The 17,924-nt window shown below is 39.8% G+C and overlaps 1 protein-coding gene across 2 annotated transcripts in view; it reads left to right on the top strand.

The window, feature by feature from the left end:
- Positions 1-796: 796 nt before the first annotated feature.
- The window catches only part of LOC100248517 (preprotein translocase subunit SECY, chloroplastic), a 35,601-nt gene continuing 18,473 nt past the window's right edge, over positions 797-17,924 (top strand). The window contains exons 1-6 of one of the 2 annotated variants that reach the window (XM_019222980.2): positions 1,022-1,131; positions 1,728-1,861; positions 5,123-5,280; positions 5,381-5,766; positions 15,681-15,980; positions 16,065-16,154. In XM_019222980.2, coding sequence (XP_019078525.1) covers positions 1,803-1,861; positions 5,123-5,280; positions 5,381-5,766; positions 15,681-15,980; positions 16,065-16,154 — 993 coding nt within the window. In that variant the 5' untranslated portion in view covers positions 1,022-1,131; positions 1,728-1,802. Of the gene's footprint in view, positions 1,132-1,727; positions 1,862-5,122; positions 5,281-5,380; positions 5,767-15,680; positions 15,981-16,064; positions 16,155-17,924 lie in introns of both variants that reach the window. The other variant, XM_002262909.5, reaches the window with a different exon arrangement.

Here is a 17,924-nt window from a genome sequence, read left to right as displayed (position 1 = left end):
TCCTATATTTTTGTATGGATTTGCTATCTAGAAGTTTTATTATCTAATCATATTGTTCAAAGCTTATGGTTTGTTCAACCATCTCAATTGTGCGATATGAGAATAACTTAAAAGATCATTTCTTATAAATTTCTTAGCCATGAACCTTAGGTAGTTTCCAAATTTCTAAGTCAATTTACGAAGATATCAATGACTTTCTATGAAATGGTTTCAAGGGATTCAATCGTATTGATCATAGGATATCATTCAGAATTAGGAATCCATGTTATCAAATGATTTCCTGTGATTATTTATATTATTGAATGAGTCAATCATCCACTTTGGTATCTTATTTAGCAAAAACAATGATATTATTTTTCCACTGATAAAAAATTTAAATTTTTTGGGAAGTATAATAATCATCCAATAAAAATAGTTTCTATTTTTTTTCAAATGAATGATTCAAAGATCTATTAATTCTAAAAAGTGATTGCAAAGTATTAATTCTAAAAAGTGATTGCAAAATTGATCATTTAGATCTTTCATTTCATAGATGTGAATCTTGAACCTATTAACAGGGATATTCGTGATATAGATAAGATTAGCAAAGGATGTCTTCGTAAATAGAGTCAATGAGAATGAACCCTTCCAAGTTTTTGTAGATCATGTATAATATTATATATTTTTAACAACATAAATAGTTTCCAAATTTTGAAATAGACATTGTTTTGTTAATAAATAATAAAATATTTTATAATTTTTTTAACCTGATATTTTATTTTTCTAATTTTATGAAAAAAGAATCGACTTCATAACCGGTCACACCTGCACATGGCCGGTTACCACCTCTTTATCTATTTGTATTCACAACGGTGGTGGTATGACAACTAGGTCCAGAACTTATCAAGATAAGGATAGCAGAGGTCGATTGAGAGACAGTGCGAGTGAACTTGGGGAGTAAATAATGATGATAACGGTGAGAGAAGCTTCTTCCTCTGCCCTCTGCTTCAACCTCAACCTCTCGAGGTCCTCTCATCCCGCTTCCACTGCCTCTCCAAGACTACGAAACTCCGTCTCAAGAGCCAGCTTTGCTGTCCACACAAAACCCAACAGCACGCCGAATTCATGGAACCTTGCTCTCTTTTGCAACAGGTACTAACCTACCCTTTTCAGTTTTTCTTCCAAAACCATTTCTACTCCCATCATTTTTTTCTCTCTACTCCTTCCCCGGACTATAACACTCGACTTTCGGGCAAATTTTTGCCATCCCCCTTCATTTTCTTTGAAATTCCGGATTCTTCCTAGAATCTGGTTTCATATTTCTTATGGAGCTTTGTTCTTTTTTTTTTTTTTTTTTTTTTTGTTTTCAATCTAGGACATTCTGTGGAAAAAAAATATGTCAGATCTGGTAGGAATTTACAAGTGAGGGTAATTGCTTTTGACAAGTATTGATCAAGAGAAAAGACTTTTAAGAAAGTGATGAAGAAGCAATGGATTTTTGAGTTAAATGATTTCATATACGGCGGAAGGCATGCGCCCATATCGGGCTTTGCAAAAGAGCAATGAATCGTGGACTATTCTTGATTTCTTTTAAGAGATAGGATTACAATCCAGGGATTTCCAATGTTCTCAACTTTCAGATCCACTTGCACAATTAGAATCGGGAAATTCCATCCAGGGAGTGATACTAAGGAGCAGAGAAATTTATTTGCGATAGAAAATATCAAGTAAATATTGTCAAATTGAAGCTTGCAGGACTCACACCTGAAAACCGGCACAAAGCTTGGGCAGGATAAACAATGTTGAATTGAGTGAGACCAACCATGATCATATATATTCCCCTCGATGTTTCTCCCAACATGATCAACATGGATTCATCATTGTACGTGTTTCAAATTTTTGTTTAATTTAATATTTTATAAGATCCCACCTCAATCTATTACATGAGAGGATTAGAGATAATAAATGCTGGGAATTGGTCTTCCATTGCTGTCACAAACATGTATGTACTCACAGTGATCCATGTCCCAATGCTAATTCAGGACTGCCAACATTGTTGATATGAAATTGAATGTGAAGTAAAGTTCCTTAATTCAATGGTGTCACAAATGTTATTTGGAAAGAGTGGATTCACCTGATCTTTGAAGGTTTGGATCATCTCATTTTCAAGTTGAAAAATCTTTTTCTCAAATCTTGTTTTTCTGGATAACGGACCATTTGGGGCTTAAGAATTTGTCTTTTCTTGATTTTATAGACAGCATAGACAGGGGTGAGAGCATGATTTATGCCTATTGCATTTTCTTTTCTTTGCTTCTTTTGATTTGTGTTGCTTATTGTATACTTCCTATGCACTAGTGTTGCACCCTCTTTTTTAAGGCATTCTTATTAATATGCCTTGTATTGACCCATAGAAAGGAAAATATCAAGTCTTCAAATAGTGAAAATATTGACAATAGGAGAATAAGTGTAATTAATATCAATGAATTTAATTTGATTTTAAGCTTTTACCATCGAGCAGGTCCAGCAGTACCACAAAATGTATACCATAATATTTAAGTAGTTGATTATACTCAATTGCTTTATTTCGGAGAGGAAGGTGAGTTGCAACCCAATTTGGTTCTATTCATGGACCTTGATCTAGGCAGTCATAGCATCGCATTATGGAGTGTCCAAACATTCGAGAGATTTTCATGTTCAGGTTTTGAAGAGATTGGAGAAGTATAAGCACTATGTAATGGTGAAGTAGTATAAGAAATGAAAATGTGGATAGCATTGGACAAATGAGAATAAGTTGAGGTGTACCAAGAAGCAGGTGGTGCCATTGAGACTGGATGTTCAACATCTGTAGATGGTAAGACGAGTAAAGGGATACTCTTGAATGATCTTGAAAGGAAAAACATTCCCACACAGCATGAGGTGACTGCTAGTTTAAATGTCTTGTTTGATTATTGTAGAAGAGAGATGGAAGAATAAAAGGTGAAAAATTATTTTTTCTTAAAAATTAAAATTTTCTACAGAGAGAGAGAGACACACACATATACAAAAAATCCTGGCACCTAAATTAGAAACTTTTCTAACTCAATTACAACAAATCCCTTTGATCACGGGATTACCTAATTCTCCTCTACAACATCACAACTTTCCTAATTCCATTCTTCCACGATTATCATAAATCCTAGAACCATGCTGTGCAAAGGGTATCCAATATAAATATATTGGTAGAACGAGGGGCAAATTTATGTTTCCCAATAGGTTCACAATGTGTTTCTGGGTAGGTTGTGTCCTGTGATTTCTCACGTACAATTGTTGAGTGCTACAGTGCCAGTGCCATTAGATGGGTTGAAAATAGGGCAGGTAGCCCTTGAAAGCTTGGCATTTTATGCTTCGAGGCTTCTGATTTAGTGAGGTCTCTTGTTGGTATATTTGGGTAGATCACTAGATATGATACATAAGCACACCCATTTTCTCTATGCAAGTAGTGCTTCTGCACTAGCAACTTTCTTGGGAGATTAGAGGCCTCATGCTTCTTCTATTCTTGGTTGTACTTTGTGCCCATGTGGGATAGTTGTTAGCTTGTTTTGTTGAGTAGAAGAAGCAAAAACAGACATCCCTCTTGTTTCTGTGCTTCTAGTTTTGTGTTTGGGAATTATATTTTAAAAGTGATTTTATAAAATGTAAGGGCAATGTTTCCTTCTTCAAAAATATTTATTAAATTCAACCCTAAAGTAAATTTGAGAAAAAACATGAGTCTTCTTGCTTCTCCACAATAAATGAGGTTGACTTATGTAGGACCACAATTAGAGTTTTGTCCTAACATTCTTGAAAGTTATTTTTGGGATTCAAATGTTTCTTTTAGCATTTAGGAAGCTATCCCAAACACGCTTTTGTGTTGTTTCTATCCTTATCTTGTCCTTTTCCTTTCTAAGAAAGGAGTTCTCCTCACTAAGCATTCCTGTTAACCTTGTATTTTTCCAGCCTAGTTTTTAATAATTAAGTATTTTTTTTTTCCATCCAAAAGAGATCAGCTACATGAGTTTCTTGCTGCTTTCTCTTCTTGAAGAATAAGTGGGTAACGTTTACTGATAGACGGGATGGGATGATGGCAATGTTTTGGTTTTTATTTGCTGAATAATACCCTGTCTTAAATTGGTACACTCACTCTTGGATGCTGAAATTTTTTGTGGTGCCTATAGTGCAGTGCACACACAATTGGGAATGATGTAAGTTCATTGCAATAGATTTTCATGTTTAAGAAAGAGATAGTCAAGGAAGAATTGTCATATGAATGATTTTGAATTAAGAAATTTATACGATAGATTGAAGTTACATTGACTCAAGAAAAATGCTTGTCATAGTGTCTCCTAAAGACCTCAAGCATCGTTGCGTAGTTCATGCAATGGGCAGTGTCAGGCAAGATGGTAGATCAATTTGTTGCTATGATCCTGACTGTTACTAGGATTTGATTTTGGGATACTATTATTATTGAAATTCATTCCACCACAGAAAACATAAAGGAGACCTCCAGATCTTGCACTTCTTTTCTGTCACATAAGTCCGATGTTACATCTGCTGAAAAGGTCTTAGCGTTTGTATGAAATAACCAGATTAATAAACCCCCCACCAAATACGAAAAGGCCATAACTATAAGGCTGTAATGAAGAAGCAACTTATCAATTGGCTCATCCCTATTGCATATGCAACATCAACTGGGGAGAATGGTCTGTGCTTTTATCTTACCTTGGTGCTCCAATGCTTTTATATTTCCAACAATCCAAAACCACATATTCCTGTACATGTAGGTTTTTTTTTTTACTTTTTTTTTAATTCTTTTTTGAGAAGTCTATTTTAGTTGAGACACCAGATAGACCATTTCTTACAAAAGGGTTGCTAAAATTTTAAAAGCAAAACATAAAAGCAAATAAGGTTTTATAAGATTTAATGAGTTGCAAGGACATAGAACAATTTGTTTCTGTTTCATATAATATTTAGTATCAAGGGAATGAAACTATTTACCACTGTCTTCTTAACAGAATAATTTATTTTCTTCCTCAATTTTCATTCTCAAGAGCAATTGACAGAAATTTGGGTATTATGCACCTAATGATTACAACTTTTCCCTCTTGCTTATGAAATTACTTTTCAGCTGCAAAGGCCCAGTTTTTGACCCATTGGGCATCGATTCAGATAAATCTTTGGGTCTCAATGCTACCTGGGAGAGTGCCCTAGGTTTACTGTCACAAACATTTGGGAGTACCTCAAGTACAAAGAAGGATAAATCAGCTTCAGGTCAAGGAGTGGCAGGTTTGTTTTTAGACTTGTAATATGTTACCCATAAAGATCTTTCGTCCCACTACATGCTTGTTGCTTTTAGTCCCTGATTATGATAGTGTGACATTGACAGCTGCAATTGAGGATAGTTCCATTGACTTTGGGGACTTCTTCAAAGGGCCATTACCAGGAAAATTTCTAAAGCTTTTGGGGTTATTGGCCTTATCCCGCCTTGGAGTCTATGTACCTCTTGGTGGTGTAAACAGGGAGGCCTTTGTTGGCAATTTAGATCAGAACAGTTTGTTGACCACTTTAGATTCATTTTCTGGAGGCGGCATTGGTCGACTTGGGATATGCTCCCTTGGCATTGTTCCCTTTATCAATGCACAGATTGTATTTCAGCTTCTCACTCAAATTTATCCCAAGTTGCAAGACCTTCAGAAAAGAGAAGGTGAAACAGGAAGAAAAAAAGTTCTTCAGTATACTCGCTATGCTTCAGTAGGTTTTGCTCTAGTGCAGGTAAGTTACTCTATCAAGGTGAAGATTGGTTAAGCCAATTTAAGATATTTAAGTCATCCAACTATTTCTTTTAGTTGTGTGGTCCGACATTGATGTACTAGTTGAGTGGATGGAAAATGTTTACACCTAAAATGGTTGATATTTTGGACCTCTATTTAAACAAAATTGTGATTTAACTGAATAGAAAAATATTGAATTCCTATATAGTTCAAGAAGGAAAGACAACTTTGTCCAACTATCATGTGCGAAGAAGTTTTCAAAAGATTGATTTCTCTTGTTCAGACTTGCTTAGTAGTTCAAATGGTGGGTTTTTCTAGATATGTTTTCATTCTAGTAGTGCATCATAAATGTGTCTGGATGAAGGTTGGGCTGTGAATACACCTCTAGTTATTTGTAAATCTATTTTAGGTGAAGGGCTGGGAGTTTGTAAAAAGGAGGAAAAAAATCTCTTCAAAATTCAAAAGAGAATTAAAAAAGTTGAATTGCATGGTGAACTGTATAGGGGCAATAGGTGGTGGGAGGGAAGTTCGTAGAGGAGGACGGGACAGCATGCCAGTTTGTAAATGAAGATAAAGATTTTCTTGGAATGTTTGGGGATGACAGTGATAAGAGGAAGATCATCAAGTCCTTGATTTGATTCCAGAAATTAGACTTGGTCTTCTTGTAAGAAACAAAAATCCAGATGATGTTGAAGGAATTAGTAAGGAGCTTAAGAGTGGGCAGATTTTTAGAATGGTGTGCTATGAGTGCCAAGGGAGTTGCTGGTAGGGTGCCTTGTTTTTTGGGACAATAGGATTTTGGAGCTAGAGGCATGGAATGGGAGAATATTTGATCTTGTGTCATTTTAAAAACTGTGTGGACTAGTTCGTTTGGGTATTTATTGGGGTATATGGGCCCACTTTGGAAAGGGAAAGAGAAGGCTTCTGGGCAAAATTGGGGGTCATTTAGGGATTGTGGGCTGACATGTAGTGTGCTAAAGGTGATTTCAATATTGTCAGGTTCTTGTGGGAGCATAATAGAGGCATCAAGGTGTCTTCAGCTATGTGAAGATTTACAAGGATTATTGAGAAGTTGGAGGTGCTAAACCTTTCACTTTTAGGGGCCCTTTTACTTGGAGAGAGGGGTTGAACAATTAGTCCTTGTTAAGATTAGACCGGTTTTTGGTGTTTGAAGGTTAGGAAAGTCATTTTAGTGGAGTGTTTTATTGTATTCTGCCGAAGCCTATGTCAGATCATTCTCCAATTCTATTAGATGGGGGAGGGATGAAGAATGGGCATTAACCCCTTTAGATTTGAAAACATGTGGCTAAGGGAGGAGGGTTTCAAACACAACCTTAAGGGGTGGTGGACAGGATACAATTTTAAAGGTTCTTATTGCTGCGTCTTAGCTGCGAAAATGAAGGTGTTGAAATTTGATTTGCAAACTTGGAATGAAGAGTTTTGAAAATGTTTTAGTAAGGCTTCAAACAGATGGGTTTAAGAGATTTGAAGCAGCGGGAGAGGGCCCTTTCTCATGAGGAGAACGAAGCAAGAAGAATAGCTAGGCAGGAATACAGTAAGTGAGCTCTTTTTTAAGAAACTTCATGGAGGCAAAAATCTAGAGAGTGATGGCTTAAGGAGGGGGGTAAAAATATTAACTTCTTTCATAAAATGGCTATTGCTCATAGAAGAAGGAATTGCATGACTAGGATTAAAATTAATGGGGCTAGAGAATGAGATAAATGAAGGGGTGGCGGCAAGGGCTTATCGCATTCTATTGTTTGATCTTAAAGAGTGGAGAGCTAGCATCAGTGGGCTAGATTTAAGGTTTTAGAGGGGCAGAGCACAAAAAGTTTGGAGGATCCGTTCTTAGAGGAGGTGTGTTATGCTTTGTTAGAGTCAATTGGGAACAAGGCTCCAAGTCTGGATGGGTTCTCTATAGCCTTTTGGCAATTCATTTGGAATTTTGTGAAGAGGTGATGAGGCTTTTCAAGGAGTTTTATAACCGAGGGAGGTTTTAGAAAAGTCTCAATGCTATATTTCTAGTATTAATCCCAAAGAAAGGGGATGCAGAACCTTAAAGACTTTAAGCCTATTAGCTTGGTGGGCAGAACTCATGGCAAAAGATTTAGCAAAGAAGCTAAGGAAGGTGGTGGGTAAGGTGATCTCCAATTCCTAAAATGATTTTGCAAAGGGTAGACAAATTCTTGATGCGGTGCTAATAGCTAATGAGGTCATAGACTCTATGTTAAAGAGCAATGCTTGTGGATCCTTTGTAAGTAATATGTTGACAAGGAATATGATCACATTAACTGGAATTTCTTGACCACAATTCTTGAAAACATTAATTTTTAGCCAGAAATGGGTAGGATGGATTAAATAGTGCATATCATTTTCTATTATTATATGGTATCAAAGCCAAGTTTTGAGAAGTCATGAATTCAAGAAGAAGGAAGGAGAGCAGCTTTGCAGTGGAGTCCAAGGTGTTCGAGATTGTCTTAGATGAAAGAAAAGATAAACCCTAAGTTCTCATCGTGGAGAAGAAGAGAGGGGTTTTGTCATGGTTTGAATGGGACCGGAGAGTCTAGGGTTTTTCATGGAGGGCCTACTCCATTGCATCAAGGACGAGAAAGAAGGAAGATGAGGAAGGGAATGGAAGGACAAGGGGAGATCGTACTCCCTAACGCGAGGGTTAAACAGAGCGGGGTGGTTTCTCAGGCTAGGGGTTGTCGATTTGGAAAGGAAGAACTTTTGTATCTTCATACCGAGAGGCAGAGGGGACAGAGGGGGATGGGTGACTATGGCGGAGAAACTACATCAAATGGAAGGATCTATTGGCAGAAAAGCAAACATGCAGGAAGCAAGGGTCGCGGGGAAATCTGCCTTGGAGAGTTCGTATGCGGCAGTAGTGAAGAGACCAAGTTGGAGAGATATAAACTCAATCAGAGTGAAGGTTAAAAGGGAGGAAACTCTAGGGAATTTGCAGAAATTGGAGCACTGCATTGTTGTGAACTGGAAATCCAGAACAGAGGGAGAAGAGGACCTGGAGAGATTGGGAAGATTATGGGCAAATTCGTGGGGCCTAAAAGGAAAATTAGGGCTGGCTAAATTGGAGAAGGATAGGGTCTTGCTGGAATTTGAAGATCTGGAAGAAGCAAGACGTGTCGTATCCTCAGGGAATCGATTGTTGGGAGGGCTCCAATTAGGGCTGGAACAATGGAACCCTAGGATTGGCTGCTGGGTAAAGGAGGAGGTAGAAAATGAAGTCTGGGTCAAAATCTTTGGGCTTCCAATCTTGCTGTGGAGTCCGATGATTTTGAAAAGAGTAGGGGAAGAATGCGGGGGTTTTGTTGCAGTCGATGATCAGACGAAGACGTTAGGGGAGATTCAATGGGCTAGGATTTTGATTAAAATGAGAGGAGACTTTAGGCCGAGTGTGCTGGAAATCGAAGGGGAGGAGGACGTCTATGTCTTGTCTCTATGGTGGGAGTTTAGACCGATGGTGAGGAAGAAACACAGTGAAGCGTCTGGACAAAAGAGTGATGAGGTTAGGGGTGATGTGGTTTCACACGTGGAGCAGCGCGTGGAGAAAGAGCTGGTAAGCGCGAGGCTCAAGACGCTGAACCTGTCAGCTGAAGTGAGGGGTGTGCAGGAGAATGGGTCGGGCTGGGAGTTGGGAAACCGAGTCCAAGGCCCGGTGATCCGGGACTGGGCCTCCACCGATGCGCTAGTGTCTGGGTCGACTTCTTTAGGCCCAGTCGTGGGCCCTAAAGAGGCGAGGAGGGCTGGTGGGCTTGTCGTGGTTAATGGATCTTTGGGCTCAAAATCAAAAGAAGTGGCAACCGATGATGATGGATCAGAAGCAGGCGAGTCAAGGAGGTGGGCTACAGAAATGGGCTGCCAAAAGTTGAGTGGATTTGAAGGTATGGAAAGGGCCGGCCCAGTCACGCTAATATCCCAAGCCTCAAGCAAAGGCTCTCAAGGGAAGGCTTGCCTTATGGATTGCTTCATTTCCAGAAGTGGGAACCTTTCAGAGACGGAGGCCTTGGTGGCCTGGGAATCAGAGGAACTCAGGAAGCAGCAAATGAATGTTTGCTACTCAGCGACAGACCGGGCGCTTGAAGAGGAAGCTTTGAGGTATGGGTTGGTTTTCTATTCTAGGGGAAAAAGGGCTTTGGGGACTTCTCATCTTAATTCTTTTTATTCAAATCGGGCTCCGGAGGGGGAGTTTTACTATCGTTCTGGGGGTATAGAGGAGGAATTCTGGGGTGATAAAACAACGTGGTTAATAGTGTATGAGGGGTCTAATGAGAATGATAATGGTTGCTGGGACTTGGGAGAAGCCAATAGAATCAGTTATAAAGTCAAGGGTACGGAGGGGGATTCTGGCATGCCTGAGATCCAAGCTGTGAGAAATGAGAAAGAGGAAAAATAGGAGGAAAATAGCCTGACAAAATTCAGTCACTTTTTGGGATTTTCACCGGAGGGATTGGAAAATGAAATCCTGAGCTTTTTGATTAAAATCAGAAAGAGACGGAAGAAGATACATAGCAAAGAGCTTCTGGAGAAGTCAAAGTTCGAAAGAGAGTTAAAGAGGTTGGAGTGCTCTGTAAACTATGAGGGGGGGAATAAGCAGAAAGGCCCATCACAGGGCAAAGGGAGTCAAATCGTAGTTGTCCAATGAAGTTAAAAGTTCTGAGTTGGAATGTGAGGGGAGCAAACAATAGCTCCAAAAGGAAAATTATTAAGTCTTTTATAAGGAATCAGAGAGTGGATTTACTTTGTATCCAGGAGACAAAAATTCAACCTATGTCGGAGGGTATTGTGAGAAGTTTAGGCTCTGGGAGATTTTTAGATTGGAGAGCTCTGGATGCGGAGGGGGCTGCAGGTGGTATTCTGATTTGCTGGGACAAGAGGTCTCTGGACATTTTGGATTGGGAGGAGGGCCAATTCACACTATCCTGCAGATTCAGGAATGTAGAAAATGAGGTTGTTTGGGTGTTCACAGGAGTTTATGACCTGTTCACCAAAGTGGAAAGGGATGGTTTGTGGGAAGAATTTGGGGCGATTAGAGGCCTTTGGGAAGACTCCTGGTGCCTAGGGGGGGATTTTAACATCACCCTTCTCCAAAGGGAAAGGAGCAGTCAGAGGAGAATAAATTCAGCAATGAGGAGATTTGCTGAGATTGTTGATGATCTAGGCTTGGTGGATCTTCCTTTACAGGGGGGAGAGTTCACATGGAATGGGGGCCACAATAACCAGGCATGGGCTAGATTGGATAGATTTCTTGTGTCCCCTTGTTGGTTAGACCAATTTAGTGAGGTTACCCAAAGCAGGCCGTCTCGGCCAATTTCTGATCATTTCCCAATCATTCTAGTGGGAGGTGGGATAAGAAGAGACCCTACTCCATTCAAGTTTGAAAACATGTGGTTTAAGGTTGAGGGTTTCAAAGACCTTATTCGAAGCTGGTGGCGGGGGATCGAAGTTAGGGGCAGTGCTAGTTTTAGATTGGCTGCTAAGATGAAGGAAATAAAAAAGAAGTTGAAAGTTTGGAATAGAGAGGTGTTTGGGAGGCTGGACTGTAACAAATCTTCAGCCTTGCAGCAAGTGGATTTCTGGGACTGGGTGGAAAGCGAGAGAAGCCTAACTATGGAGGAAACATAGTTAAAAAAAGAAGCAAAAGAAAGTTATAAAAAGTGGGTGCTTCTAGAGGAAGTTCATTGGAGACAACTTTCAAGGGAGATCTGGCTAAGGGAGGGATGGAAGGCGGATATTGGAAGGCTTCAGCTTGATCAAATCAGTTAGCAAGAAGCGGAGAATTTGGAGATTCCCTTCATAGAGACTGAGGTACATACGAATTTGATGGAGATGAATGAGGACAAAGCCCCTGGTCCGGATGGCTTTACTATGGCCTTTTGGCAAAGATGTTGGGACTTTGCTAAAGAGGAGATCCTGGATATGTTTAAAGAGTTTCACGAGCATAACTCTTTTCTTAAGAGCCTCAATAATGCTTTTTTGATCTTGATTCCTAATAAAAGTGGGGTTGAGGATCTTGGAGATTTTAGACCTATCAGCCTTTTGGGGGGGCTTTATAAATTGTTGGCTAAAGTGCTAGCTAACAGGCTTAAGAAAGTGGTTGGAAAGGTGGTCTCCACTGCCCAGAATGCTTTTGTGACGGGAAGACAAATTCTTGATGCATCCTTAATTGCAAATGAGGTGATAGACTCGTGGCAGAAAAGAAAAGAGAAGGGACTTATTTGCAAATTGGTCATAGAAAAAGCCTATGACAACATTAATTGGAAGTTTTAGTTGAAGGTCTTGCAAAAAATGGGCTTTGGGCCTAAGTGGTTGGGGTGGATGTGGAGTTGCTTGTCTTCAACCAAATTCTCAGTTCTAGTTAATGGGGTGCTAGCTGGCTTTTTCCCTAGTACTAAGGGGCTTAGACAAGGAGATCCCTTATCTCCCTACCTTTTTGTTATGGGAATGGAAGTACTGGATGTTCTCATTAGGAGAGCTGTGGAGGGGGGATTCTTATCAAGGTGTAGCATTCGGGGTGGTAGTAGATCCACTTTGAACATCTCCCATTTATTTTTTGCTGATGACATAATAGTGTTCTGTGAGGCAAGCAAGGAGCACCTAACTCACTTAAGTTAGATTCTCCTCTGGTTTGAAGCGGCTTCAGGTCTAAGGATTAACTTAGCCAAAAGTGAAATTATCTCAGTTGGAGAAGTGGAGGAGATTGAAGAGTTGGCAGTCGAGTTAGGCTGCATGGTGGGATCCTTGCCCTCTCAGTATTTGGGGCTTCCACTAGGGGCTTCTAATAGGGCTCCTTCTATGTGGGATGGGGTGGAAGAGAGAGTAAGGAGGAGACTTGTGCTTTGGAAACGACAGTATATTTCCAAAGGGGGGAAAATCACTCTCATAAAAAGCACTTTGGCTAGCATGCCAATCTACCAAATGTCTATTTTCCGAATGCCCAAGATTGTTGCTAGAAGGCTAGAGAAAGTGCAAAGGGACTTCTTATGGGGGGGGGGGGGGGGGACTGGGAGGGGAAAATTCATCTAGTTAAATGGGAGGTGGTTTGTACAGACAAGAACAAGGGTGGGCTAGGCCTAAGGAAGATAGCCATGTTGAACAAAGCCTTGCTTGGTAAGTGGATATGGAGGTATGCTTGCAAAAAAGATAATCTTTGGAAACAAGTGATCACGACGAAGTATGTGCCAGAGGATCTTGGATGGAGGTCAAAGAAGGCAAATGGGGCGGTTGGAGTAGAGGTTAGGAAGGAGATCTTGAAAGAATCTGATTGGTGCTGGGATAACATGGTGTTTCTAGCTGGGAAGGGCATGAAAATAAGATTTTGGACAGATATTTAGTGTACTGATACACCGTTGTCCCATTGCTTTCCTCACCTCTTTGTCATGGCTATTCATAGGGATGCAACAGTTGAGGAAATGTGGGATCAAAATTCTGGTCAAGGAGGCTGCAACCTAAATTTTGTGAGGGACTTTAATGATTGGGAGTTGGATATGGTTGGGGATTTGCTCTGTGTTTTGAGGGGTCATAGGCCTTCTTTGGAGGAAGATTCAGTTTTTTGGAGGCGAGGAAGAAATGGTCAGTTCAGGGTCAAGGAAGCTTATAGTTTGTTGGCCAATCCTAATGATACAATTTTTCCTTCAAGGTGTATATGGGTGGATAGGGTGCCAACTAAAGTCGCTTTCTTCGCTTGGGAGGTGACGTGGGGGAAGGTGCTCACTCTGGATAGGCTCCAAATAAGAGAGTTGCAACTTCCTAATTGCTGTTTTTTGCGTGGTTGTGAAGAAGAAAATGTAAATCATATGCTTATACACTGTGTAGTGGTTAGAGCTTTGTGGGATATTGTTCTTGGGTTAGTAGATGTTAAATGGGTCTTTCCAGAAATTGTAAAGGAGGTCTTAACTAGCTGGAGGAGCCCCTTTGTGGGGAAGAAAAGGAAAAAAGTTTGGAAATCCACACTGTTGTGTATTTTTTGGACGGTTTGGAAGGAGAGGAATAGATTAACTTTTAGGGGGGGTGTGTTGAATATCCAGAAATTAAAGAATTTTTTTGTTTGTAATTTATGGAGGTAGACCAAATTGTACTTAGGTGAGGAGTCTCTCTCCCTTATAGGCTTTTTGGAGTGGGTAGCATCCACTTAAGGGGAGGTGAATCTTTTCTGGTTTTGTTGTTTTTTTTGAGGTCTTAGCCGCCTTGTATACCCCCGTATGCTTTGTGACTTTTTGCCTCTTTATTAATGCATTTCTTGTTTACCTATAAAAAAAAAATAAAAAATAGTGCATATCTTTTGCAAAATTCTGTGTGATTTTTAATGGTACCTCTTCTAGTTTCTTCCAATGCTCTAGGGGCTTAAGCTAAAGTGGTGATCCTTTGTCTCCCTATTTGTTTGTGGTTGCAATGGAGGCCCTTAGTTGCCTTCTCAAGAGGGTTGACGAGGGATGAATATCTTATGAGAGTTAGGACAAGGGGAAGGAAGTGTCCCACTTGTTTGTAGATGATACTCTCATTTTTTGTGAGGCTTCCCAAGACTAAATGGTCCATTGAGTTGGTTAAAGCTTTGTTGAGGTTGAAAATTAACTTAGATGAGTGAATTAATTCCTATTTGGAGGGTGGAGCATGTTGAGGAGTTACTCTCTGAGCTAGATTACTGAGAAATAGGGCTTCTATTTACTTAGGTCTTCCTTTGGGTGCTCCTTTTAGATTAGTGGTGATTTGGGATAGAGTGGAAGTGAGGTTTCATGAAAGGTTCTCAATGTGGAAAAGACAATATATCTGTAAAGGGTGTAGATTTACATTAATTAAGAGTACAATATCTATGTCTTCCCATATACTTTTTGTCATTATTTTGTATTCCAAGGAAAGTCAAAATGAGGTTGGAGAAAATTCAAAGGAATTTTCTATATTGGATCTTCCTTTGTGGTGGGTAATGGGAGAAGGGTGAAGTTTTGAAAGGATAAATGGTGTGGGGATGAACGTTTGTGTGATCCCTTTCCTTCTTTATATGCTTGCCTTAGCCATTTCAAAAGAGGCTTGGATAGCAAGTTTATGGGGATAGACTAGTGAGACGGGTGGAACTAATGTAGAGGAATTATTTTTGAGTTTGCAAGGACTGGCTGGACATGGTGTGGATGAACTCAAGAACTAATCAGTTCTCAGTCTTTATATGTTACCATGGAATCATGTAATCAATTTCCTTTCCAATGAGTGTAATTGGAATTCATGAGTTCCTTCTAAGGTAATTTTTTTAACTTAGGAGGCTAGTTAGGGGAAGGTGTTGACTTTAAATCAGCTTCAAAGAAGAGGGAGGTCTGTAGTCAATAGATTTTTTCTTTTTAAAGTCAAGGAAGAATCCATTGGTCACATTCTTCGTCATTGTACCAAAGTAAGGCTCCTCTCATAGTTGCTTTTCACTCTGTTTGGTATTTGTTGGGTGCAAGCTGTTATGGTTAAAGAGACCCTCTTAGGGTGACATGGATCCTTTATGGGTAAAAGAAGCAAGAAAGTTTGAAGAGCAGTTTCATTATGCATCTTATGGACTGTATGAAAAGAAAGGAATTGAAGATCAATTGACAATGAGGAACAATTGGATCAAGCATTGAAAAGTTCTTTTCTTAGAAATTTGTTTTTGTGGGTTCTATGTCTTTGTATGATTTTGTAGATTGGTTGGGTTCTTGCTAAGAGAGGGAGTTGTTTTTCTGTGTTCTCTCTTTCTGCTTGCGCCTTGTGGCACTCATTTTATGCCTTTTGTGTGCTATGGTGCACTGTTGGGCCCTTGTTTATAAAATTGTAATTTTTGCTTATCAAACAAAAAATAAATCCTGTAATACTAGGACAGAATACTTCTTAATGATACATTACTAGATAAACTATAGGACAAAACGTTCATTTCTAATTTCTGTGCAGGCAATTGGGCAAGTACTTTTTCTCCGGCCCTATGTCAATGACTTTAGTACACAGTGGGTTCTATCTTCTGTTACTTTATTGACTCTTGGATCAGTACTTACTACATATATTGGGGAAAGGATCTCTGACCTAAAACTTGGAAATGGTACATCCCTTCTAATCTTCACAAGCATCATCTCCTACTTGCCAGCTTCTTTTGGTAGGACGGTTGCACAGGCATTTCAGGATGGTAACTACATTGGACTCGTCATCATCATAATCTCCTTCTTCCTCTTAGTCCTTGGTATTGTGTATGTTCAGGTAAGTGTTAACTACTTTATTTAAAAAGGATTTGGATTGGTGAAGCAAGGAACTGTTAACAATGATATCAACAAAGGGTTTCAGGAAGCAGAGAGGAAAATTCCACTTAATTATGCATCAAGATATACCAACAGAACTGGAGGCCTTCAAAAATCTGCTTACCTCCCTTTCAAGGTTTGTATTCCTGGTTCTCACTTTGTCCTTGTTCGAGTTGTAACGTTTTTATCTGCTTTTGTAATAGTGTAGTGATTAGAGCATAGCCATGGATATTTTTCATCTGTGTGTACTTGCATATGACCAGAAATAATTGAAAATGTTTTATAACCTTGTCTTTTCCCCTACGACTTGCCATCATGTCACACTTAGGAGGAAATAACTATTTGAAAAATTAGGATTGTCTTGGGTTGGAATCCAGAAACAATGGAAGCAGAACATGATTGTAAATGTTGTAATTATTTTTTGCCTAGAAATTTTCATTTCACATTTGGAGGCAAGAGCTTCTTTGAGAATTAAGAGGCTGTCTGAGCTGGCATCCAAAATTCAATAGAACAGGCACATGACTCTGCTGATCTATGCTTAAGGTAGTTCCTGTTGACACCATATGCCTGCATCCATGATATAGAGTTATGATACAATGTGGTTCATGAGTATGACCAGCTTGAGCCTGTTATAGATGGGAGATGTTTTGCTGAATTGGAGGTCCGCAAGGGTTTAAGTGGGTGGGCTTTTGGGCCACATCCTTTGGGCTGCCAGGGGGTGGGGGAGGAGGCCCAAGTCGCAAAAGCTGTGGACCTGGGCCATGTGGAGTCTGTTGACAAAGGAGGGGCCTCTTTTAGACTCTCCTTAAGTTACCAAAAGGGAGTGGATTCAAGGGAGAGAAGCCTTTGTAGGGTTCCTGATGGAGTTCTGGTGGGACCGGGGGACTTTTCCTTATTATTGAGGATCAAGAGTTGTCTCAAGGGGGCAGCAAAGCTGTGGCGACTGAGAGAAGGGATGGAGGGGACAGCGGGACTGTCGCGGCCTTGGAGCTTTTTCTTGTGGCGTCAGAAATTATTGAGGGGAGCTGTGAGGGTGTTCGCTTTGACTCTTCAGTGCCCTTGGAGGATTCCTGGGTAGCAATCACAAACGAAGCCCTCTTGGCGGAGGCAAACCGACACCCTTTTGTGGTGTTCTCTTCTTTGGGATCCATGATGCAAGATGGGCCCTAGAAGGTGATGAAGGGGTTGTCAGATTTGGAGGCCAGGGTTGAGTGGGTGGACTCTCCTTGTAAAGAGTTCGTGACATGGGGTACAACCATATGGTCAATTGTTCACATTCTGAGTTCTCTTTTTCTTATAGAAGAGTTGGGGCAATATGGATTAGTTAATTCAAGGAATTTCCAAAGGAGAAATTTTTTTGGGAACAGTTATAAAACTGTGGTGAAAAATAGGGGAGCCTATGTGTTGATCTCAAAGGAGAGTAGAACCACATTTCATTTGTATAGTTCTAAGTGGTATATAGGTGAACTCGTATTCATCTGTTCTTTTGATCAGAGTTTGTTTATTTGGGTAGGATTTCTTATCCTCATGTTTTTCAAAACTTTATCAATGCATTTCTTGTTTCTAATGAAAAACAAAAAATAAAAGAAGGGCAAGGAGAGAATATGAAGATGTGCAATTTAAGAATTTCTACTGGGATATGATCTTGTAAAGTCGAGTAGGTCTTTTTTATATTGGTGCTAGGAGGGTGGGTCAAGTAACACATTGTGATTATGATTTTAACACACAATATGGACTAGTGGCATTAGGAAGATGCATTAGGAGATGGAAGAGAACAAGAAAATAAAATGAGTGTCCAACTAGATGGTTGGACTGAAAGAGAAGTGATACCATAAAAAAGATCGATATGGTAAAATAAAAATGAATGGTGTCTGTGACCTCTATTTCCGCTTACAAGGGGTGCTTT

The sequence above is a fragment of the Vitis vinifera genome, chromosome 11 (genome assembly GCF_030704535.1).
Source record: "Vitis vinifera cultivar Pinot Noir 40024 chromosome 11, ASM3070453v1".
NCBI classification, from domain to species: Eukaryota; Viridiplantae; Streptophyta; class Magnoliopsida; order Vitales; family Vitaceae; genus Vitis; species Vitis vinifera.
This window is presented reverse-complemented; position numbering and strand designations above follow the sequence as displayed.